This window comes from Scleropages formosus, chromosome 22, assembly GCF_900964775.1.
Source record: "Scleropages formosus chromosome 22, fSclFor1.1, whole genome shotgun sequence".
Classification (NCBI taxonomy): Eukaryota; Metazoa; Chordata; class Actinopteri; order Osteoglossiformes; family Osteoglossidae; genus Scleropages; species Scleropages formosus.
The window spans coordinates 12,751,653-12,760,592 of record NC_041827.1 but is presented as its reverse complement, the minus strand read 5'-3'; the positions used below and the strand labels follow the sequence as shown (position 1 = coordinate 12,760,592).

Here is an 8,940-nt window from a genome sequence, read left to right as displayed (position 1 = left end):
CCGTGCCTGTATAGTTTTATGCTGTGAATCAGTTTTTTGTCATCTGAAGGTCTTGTATAATTTTTTTTCCTTTTTTTTTTGGAAAATTAAAGAATACTCCGGAATGGTAAACCTGTCTTTAATCATGCTAATTTTAATGTGTGGTATTGTCTAAAATTTCCTTACAGGAAGAAATGGATGGTAAGCATTGCAGATCCATGCACTTATGAATATTTTCACTTTTGCAATTTGACATTTGCTTTAGATTGATTTGAATACCTGTTTTGTTCCTTCTTTAATTTTGAAATACAGGCCCAGTTCTGTGTGCCTGCAGTCAGGGAACCAATAGGAGTCAGTATTTAACTGTGTTTAATTATAATTCTGAAAATTCGTTTTTCTGCCCATATCCCTTTTTTGATGATTTGTGCATTCCTACGAGGAATATGGACAACTGGGACTATGTACATATACCAAAGTGCTCAAGTTGTTAATTATTTGTATTTACGTCTTGTTTTTCCTGTTTTTGGTTTAGTGTGTCTGTCACGTTTGCTTCAAATTTGAGAAACTGGAAAAGGCCACAGATGTATAGATTTGTATAACTGCTCTGTACAGAATGTATCAACTATTTTTACTGTAAAGAAAGTAATTAAAATATTGAATGCTTAATGTGTTCAGCTGCTGTCTTAGGATGTACTCCCTTTTAACACAGCAGGAACTTTCACTATGAAGAGGTACAGGGATAATGGTAAAAACTGCAGCACGACTACACGGATCGTTATGTTTTTTTCATTTAGGTTGAGGGGTTTTTCCCTCTCCTTTTTTTTTTTTTTTTTTTTGGTGGAATCTGTAGTTCACATTTCAGCATTCCAAACCTTTTTTTTCCTGCCGTAGCAAAGATATACACCTGGGTATGACCCCCTCCTTCCTAGATGTTTAGACACACCATCGTTGATTGAACGCTTTTGATGAGCGATAAGCGGAAGTGACTGGTGTTTGCTCTGCTGGAAAACCTTGTGGCAGTGTGACAATTTTTATCCTGGGGAAAATGAAAGGAAAAGGTGTATGAAAGGTTTACACACGGGAAGTACTGAGGTTAGGTGCGGGGGGAGTAGTCCTCCCTGCGGCAAGGCCAGGTTTTCAGTTTTCATACAACGATCATAATTTATTCAGGACAGATGCCCTGGCAGCTCTTCTGCTTACAGTGCTGTGGACAGTCTCTGTGTACTGTACATATTAAGCACTGTTTTATAACCTAAAAGGATTTTAAATAGGAGTGCTACAGCACTTAATGTTCCATTCCCATCTTCTGATAGGACCCTTTGTCATTTCTGTTTTGATTTACCGTACTGTACCTTTTACCAGTGCAAAGCAGAAAAAGGTACTGCAAGACCTATCGTGGGTGACACAGTGATGCAGCAGGTAACATTCCTTCTTTATGCCTCCTACACTGAGTTTGAAAGAGGATCTGAGCACAACTGATGTGTTCTTCCCATGTTTTGTGGGTTTCCTCCCCAGTCAAAAGACCCGTGTTTCAGGTAAATTGGTGACTGCATTACACTAAATTTCTGTGTGTGTGTGATAGTCCTGTGATGGACTGCCATCCTGTCCATGGTGCACCAGGCCCCCATACCTGTGCTTCTGGGATAGGCTCTGGACCATGGGCAGCCTTTACCAGACAAGCCGTTACTGGAAACGGAGGGGGGGGGGGAGAACCCGCTGCCCTGGTCAGCGTCTGTGCCATTACCACCTCACATTTCTTTCATGTGCTAACTGATGATGAACCTGTGATGTGTATATAAAATAACATTAATCTTCAACTTTTTCTGAATTTGTGGTGCGTGTAACCAGACATCGTGCCGCCCGTTGCAGCCGTATCGGTGAAACGTTCTGCAGACCGGTGCTGCTCTCTGATCGCAGCCTTGCGCTCCCAATTGCTGGCTTCTGGCTTTTGCGGGCGTTCCTGTGTCCGAGATCCCGGTTAGGGTGCGGTCGGCCTGTCCTCGCCGATTTACCTCCTGGCACATGGCGAGGAGGCAGCGGGGTCAGTGTGTGGAGATGGAATAAAAGGTCCGATGGGAACAATTCATGTGGAACATCCCTGGTTTTAAGAGCCACGTGATTGCCGTCAAGTGTCGGCGACCCCGTCATACTTTATTTAGTCATCGTGCTGTTTGAATACTAATTAGCTTGTATCCCAAGAGCTCGGCGTTAGCCGCTAATTTCATTTACTTATTTTGCAGCTCCGCCGGCGCTCTTGTCGAAGCAACATACAATTAAAGACATTTATACAGCTGGATGTTTCCCTAGAGCAACTCGGATTAAGTGCTGCGCTCAAGGGTACTACAGCAGGGCCCCCTGTGTGTGAGACTCGAACAGGGCACTGGCCACTTTCAGGTTAGCGTCGTGTCATTACGCATTATCTTGCCAGCAGAGCTCACTATCATCTCGGCGGACGGTGCCTTGTGGCTGCGCTCTGCACGGGCCGAGAAAGTGCACCGCTGTTAATGTTTACTTATTGTCTTCGGCAAGTGAGGCAAGTTGCCGTTACATCACCATGGTTACCTCATGCTCAAAGCGCCCGTTTAATGCCGAAGCTCGTCGTGGGCGTTTCCGTAAAGTCGCCTCTCGTATCGTATAGATGCCGCAGAAATGATTTGTTTTCGTTCAGTTTCCATAGAAACCCCCTATTGATACAACAGGTATTTTTCCAACGCGCTGCAGGAGAACGTGATGTCACGCGTGTCACGGTGCGAAGTGGACCGTGTTCGCGGCCTTACTGACATGTGCGCGTGTGGCAGGAAGGCAGGCTGTGGCTGTGAATGTGGATAGTGTGTGCGGGGAGAGAAACGGGACGCACGCACACACTCCTCTGTTTCTCACGCTCCACATCTGATTGCTTTCCCTCGAACGCTGATTCCGTCCCGCTGTCGGCCGAATGAGCGGTAGGCGGCCCGACAGGCTAAACGGCCGACGCGCTGCCTCTCTGTCTTAATCATGAGCAGACGACAGCCGCCCCCGCTGCCATCCCCCATCCGGGGCAGCTGCGTACCTGGACTGCGGCATGAAAGCTCCTGCGCTGTAATGAATCTCCCCGCGAATGCGGAGAAGCGCAATCGACCGGAGGAGGAGGTGGACGTCGTGCTCCGTCCAAATGATCCAGACACGCAGAGCACAGTTATCGCTTCTGTCCCCTTTGCACCGGCAACAAAGCCAAACACATGTGCGAGAAGGTGCCACGGAACGTTTCCCTCTCATACGGCAGTTTAGACCTTGCAGAAGCGACTACATTTCAATCTGGTGTTTTCCACTGGGACCACGAATAGCCGTCCGGTTCCTGATTTAAGGTCGGAGCAGCAGAGTGTGAAGCCAAAGCCATAGCAGGGGATGTGGTTTGAGGAACATGGTGTATTTTTCCAGCGGCCTCCAGGCAGCCGTTGTAGGTTCCTAAGGCGCTTGGAACCCTCACGAGAAGAAGCAAGAGACTTGAAAATGGAGCATCAAGTAGCGTTGTGGTAATACTATGGTTACTCCAAGGTTCTCAGGTTTGAATCCCACGTCATGCCCTGTTACCCTTTAGCCAGTTGCACTTGAGAAAAGCGTCGGCCGAATAAATAAATGCAAAAGAGAAATGAAAAGCAAAGATCTCTGGATGAACATGGGATTAACTCTCCTCTCTGAGGATCCACGTGAGGAATGATGCACCTGATCAAGGTTCTGATCCTCTGCTTCCCTTCCACTTTCCATAAATTCTTGTCCTAATCAGGGTCATGGTGGTCTGGAGCCTATCCTGAAAGACCACAAGGTTAAATAGAGACACCATAGATGGGATGCCAGGCCATTCCCGGCAACCACACGCACTACAGCCAATTTAGAATCACCAGTTGATGAGAAACACATGTGTTTGGACCATGGGGGGAGACACACCCAGACTGAGCAGGATTCGAACGTACAGCCTAGGTGCTATGAGGCGCCGGTGCCACTATGCCGCCCCTTTACCAATTTGTCTATTACTCAGTTACTGTTAGTCTATATATTTTGGTTTTGATGCTTCTTAACTCCCCACCTACAGTTACTTGTACTGCCTGCTATTGCTTTTTAAGACTTAGTTTGAGAGTTTCCTAGAGGTGAAACCCACACATTGTCCAGTACAGTAAGCACAAAGCTTGACCCCAACCCTCCCACCCCCTCCAATAGAGACATGTAAAAACATGTAAAAATAATTTAATGAATAAACCAGAGTAACAATGAACAGCTTAAAAAAAAAAGGCATAAATAGGAATTTACCTATATAAATATATAGGAACGCAAGGACCCGGCTGCTCTTTTATGCGTGCAACAAGTTGCGCTCCAAGTGTTCCGCGAGACATGCTTTGCGCAGAAGTATTTCCTCACATATGTAGAAGAGGAAGGGGAGTAACGAGCAAGATTCTTACGCGCAGAGAATTTGGCCCAATTATGTGTCGTTAATTATATAAGACATAGGAAGAGCTGCATCAGGCTTTTGCTGCGGGATATTGCACAGTCAGGATGTGTCAGATGCTGGAGAGGTGACCAGATGCTTCGCTCTGTCTAGCAGAATGAGGTCAATGAATCCATTAGCTCCAACACTTCAGACAGACAGACACACACACATTCGTGCCATTCCTGGTTGCCAGTTTTCACCAAACTCGTGCTCAAATAGTAAAATTAATTAGTCTGTCCAGGTGGGTCTGCGAGACACATCAAAAAGCACCCGAAACCCAAAGTGTGTGAATTAAAATGGAAATTCATGCCCTTTTATTGTAACAAACCTGCCGTCCACTGGTAAAAGGACTAATTACTTTGCATTACATTTCCCCCCTCTTTTTAGTGCTGGGATAAGTGCTTATGACATGAATGTAATTTTTAGGTGTTCTTCGACAAGGGAAAATAGCACAGGTTATATAAAAGTAGGCCTGTCATACGGGGAACTTATAAATGGGATCAGCATTGAAATTCATAAGCCTCCAGTTATATGATGTGTGGAGAAAGGCGCACGAATGTGCAGCGGGACACGATCAACTCGATCAGGCCAAAACAGCACACGCTCTCCGAAGGGCTGCTCCAAAGCGTGGCGCTCGTACCGGAATCCGGCGGGAAATTCGGCCGCCATCGTGTGTCACGGCACGGAGACCCGGAGACGCCTGGCCTCGATTCACGCACGAATAAAAGCATTAGCCTCTGGGGTGAAATGACAGTGCCGGGTCTTGGAGAAGCGTGTTTTCGAGAGATCTGGGTTCACTCGCACGCGCTGCCGCCTTCCGCTCACATGGCGCCCCCCCCCATGTGGGCAGGTGTGAGGCCGGAGAGGCGGGAGTTGCCTCGAGGAGCCGGATGCGGGAGTCCCCCCCAAGGCACCGGGGGATGTGGGCACAACGCACATCAGTGTGCAAGAAACAATACGCAACTCAGCAACGGTGATCCTGCCTTCATGAAGCGCCGTGACACACTAACAGTTGTCAAGGTAATTGCCAGTAAGTTTAAGATCAAAGGCTCGTGTCATTATTCCTTTCGGCATCCCAGAGCAACACTGAGCACATGCGGTATTTACTCAAGTTCCAATTGTGGGTCGCAAACCATATGGGTTCTGGCAACCTTGACTTAACTTCTAAAGGAGAATTATGCTGATGAGGCTTTGATGATCACCGCTGCCACAATTGGCTCCATTAGCCCGGATGCCTCCTGCTGCTCTCACGCCCATTTTCATAACTGGTCGCACTTTTTTGTTATGCGTTCAATCTAAACAAATTTGGGCGAAAATAAGCGAAGGTGTTACTGTACGCCTCCCAGCTGCTCTGTTTGGCGGCTGCGCTGACTGACGTTTAATGACATATTTAGCAAATAAAACTTTGGGGAATGTTGCGATCAGCAGCTATCAGAGATCTGAAGTGTGAGGGGTGAAGCATTTGCTTCATTACAAGTCTTTATTTATCTGTCACCTTCGACCAAGGCGACTTACAGGGTTAGAGAGTCAGCATTACAATGATTTACCTCTTTATATAGCTGGGTATTCTTTACCTATCAACTCAGGGTAAATTTCTTGACCGGGGATTTTACAGCAGGAGGAATATTTGAAATAGAAACCATTTTAACGTCACAACTGTAACCACTACGCCCCCTGCTGGCCGACAATGGAGCAGCGTTTCGGTGGAATCGAGGGCAAATCATACAGACATGCCAAGCACCGTGGGAAAATCCTGGAGAACAGATAAATAAGACGGCACCATGAATAAGACATGGTGAGATGGTATTTTATTAATAACCATGGGGGAAATTCATCATAATAAGGCATACTTTGTCAAAACTCTGACTGAAGCCTTTAGTAATATGTCTCAAAAGGATTGTAGACCATCGGCCCATTTCACAACAACGTTAATCACGATCAGGATTTCCATGTCAGTGATCAATCTTCCAGGATAGCCAATATACTCCAACGCCTCATAAAGTATAGTTTCCAAGTTTAAACTCAGGACAGTTTAAAGCCTTCCAGGAAGTTCAAGTTCTCAGGACGCAAGTAATTACTAAACTAAGAATAGAGACTTTTAGAACTAGAACCATTTTATATTACTCCATAGAATTTAAACCATAAAATGGTTTTAGAACGAGGATCTGGATTTTAGTTGAAGACGGATGTATTCTGTCCATTATGTCTTGTTTTTCCAGCTGCTTTTTGTGCTGCAAGTGATATCATATAGCGTATCTATTTAGATACTGTATATCTGTATATGTGTTCATATACATGATGATAAATATACTGACACACACCATTCTAATATACTGGGTTTTATTTTATACGTTGAACTCGTGCCACATGCTGATTGGATAATTAATAATTAATTGCACGAAGGAGCAGGTGTACAAGTTTTAGTGCCCAGTGAATGTGTGTGTATATATTATGTTTCTAACACATTATGTTATGTGTTTAACTTTTTTAAACTATATAAAGCACTTAACACCGGTTCTAATTATAGTAGTATATTAAATAAATGTAATTCATAACAAGAGTATGAAACTAAACCTCGAGACGCCAAATTCGTCCCTGAACCTCTTTAAAGAAACAATAAAAATAAAATACTAAGTGGAGGAAGGCGAGATACATCCGACTATGTAATGCTCTCAATTTAATCTCGAGCGAAGTGCCGGGTCCCTCTGGAGTGCGGACACGAGCGCGCTGTACACTCTCTCTCTCTCTCTCTCTCTCTCTCTCACACACACACACACGCGCGCGCGCGCGCACGCACACGGGCCGGGGCTCGAGCCGCTCTGTCGCTCGCTGCTGTCCCGGCGCACGGGGACGGGGGACGGAGACGGGGACGCGGACCTGCGCTGCGCGGCGTCATGTGACGGAGCGGCCGAAGAAGATGGCGCAGCGGCGGACACGCTGTGTCACACGGTGAAGGAGTCCGCTTCTCCGAGCGGCGCGCACAGCGACACAGCGCTCCTCTTCTTCTCCTTTATTTATTTATTTATTTATTTACTGTTTACTCCTCCGGAGGAGCGAGAGCGACGCGGGTCCTGCGAGTTATCACGTCCGAGGAGAGCAGCGCGTTCCGGGGCTGCGCCGCGGCTACCGCCAGAAAAAGCGCTTCGCAGGAATCCGCCGGAGCGCAGGGATTAATACGTACTGTACAAAAAGTGTGTGTTGGCTGTTCGATCGGGAGAGGCTGACGCTGCGCCGTTGAGACGCACACACACACACACACACACACACACACACACACACACACACAGACAGAGCGACGCACGCACACACACAGACTGAGTACTAGTGAGGCGCAGACCACGGTCGTCAGTTTGGCCAGCGGAGGGATGCTGATGATGCTGAAGAAGATCCGAGGCACCACCACCACCAGCGAGTGAGAAAGACGCACTTTGGGCTCTCTTCCTCCTCCCCCCCCCCCCCAACCCACGCTCCCCTCCCTTCCCGTTCCGTGCGCTGGGATGCGGCCGGCGCTCCGCTGCGGGTAGGAGAGCCGCTAACTTTGACTCGTTGATGCGGGACTGAAGAGAGGGAGCGAAGCGGGAACCCGCACCGCCAGCATCATGTGGACCCCCACGGAGGAGGAGAAGATCGGAGTGGGTGAGTGGAGCACTTGCTCAGCGAACGTAGCGAAACAAACACGCAGTTTCACACATAGCATGATGATGATGATGATCATGATCATGATCCGCGCGCTCGCTTCAAGCTTGTCCCTGTGCTCGAGCGTGAAAGCGCGTCTGTGCGCGTCTGTGCGCCCTGTCTGTTCCTGCCAGTCCGCGCACCCCACCGCTGCCTTATTTCGACAACTGTCTCTCCGACAACAAAAGAAACCCCGAAAGACCGGCTTTGTTTGTACAGAATGGAAAGCACTCCTGCTCACACACATGTCTTAAATTAATGTTGTCGAACGTTAAACTGTTTTTTATTCGGCACCCTGCACTGATTTGTGTTGGCGTTGCCGTATGTATTCTGGAATTTGCAGAGATGTTTTTGTTGTTGTGAAGTGTGCAGATCTCAGCGCAGGGAAAAGGTCTCATAACGGACCCAAGGTGTGGAAAAAAGGTGAAGATGTTAGAATGGAACAAAACAGAGTGCGGCAGTGTGCTGCCTACCGACAGGGGGCGCTCGCAACGAGCGGCTCTCCAACAGGTGCATCGCTAGGCACATACTGTATTATTATTATTAATAATAATAATAATAATAATAATAATAATAACAACAACAATGGCAGAACGGAACGGGGATACTAACAGATCATTTTATATATCAATGCCATTTTAACTAAATATGTTTACCAGCGATTCATGGTGTTGCGAAACCGTGTTGACGACATATGATAGAGAGAGAGTAAAGGATTTTGGCTTAACTGTGTGATACAGCAGGTTATTGTTTGCTCGTGCCGTTTTTGTGGTTTTCTGTAAATGCACAGCCAGTGCTCTTGGGATTCTGTTCCAGTGGATGGG

The 8,940-nt window shown here is 47.1% G+C and overlaps 1 protein-coding gene across 1 annotated transcript in view; it reads left to right on the top strand.

The window, feature by feature from the left end:
* The first annotated feature begins 7,317 nt into the window (after positions 1-7,317).
* dock3 (dedicator of cytokinesis 3) overlaps positions 7,318-8,940 on the top strand; it is a 197,212-nt gene continuing 195,589 nt past the window's right edge. The window contains exon 1 of the mRNA XM_018747099.2: positions 7,318-8,077. Within this exon, the coding sequence (XP_018602615.1) occupies positions 8,041-8,077 (37 nt within the window). The 5' untranslated portion in view covers positions 7,318-8,040. The remainder of the gene's footprint in view (positions 8,078-8,940) is intronic.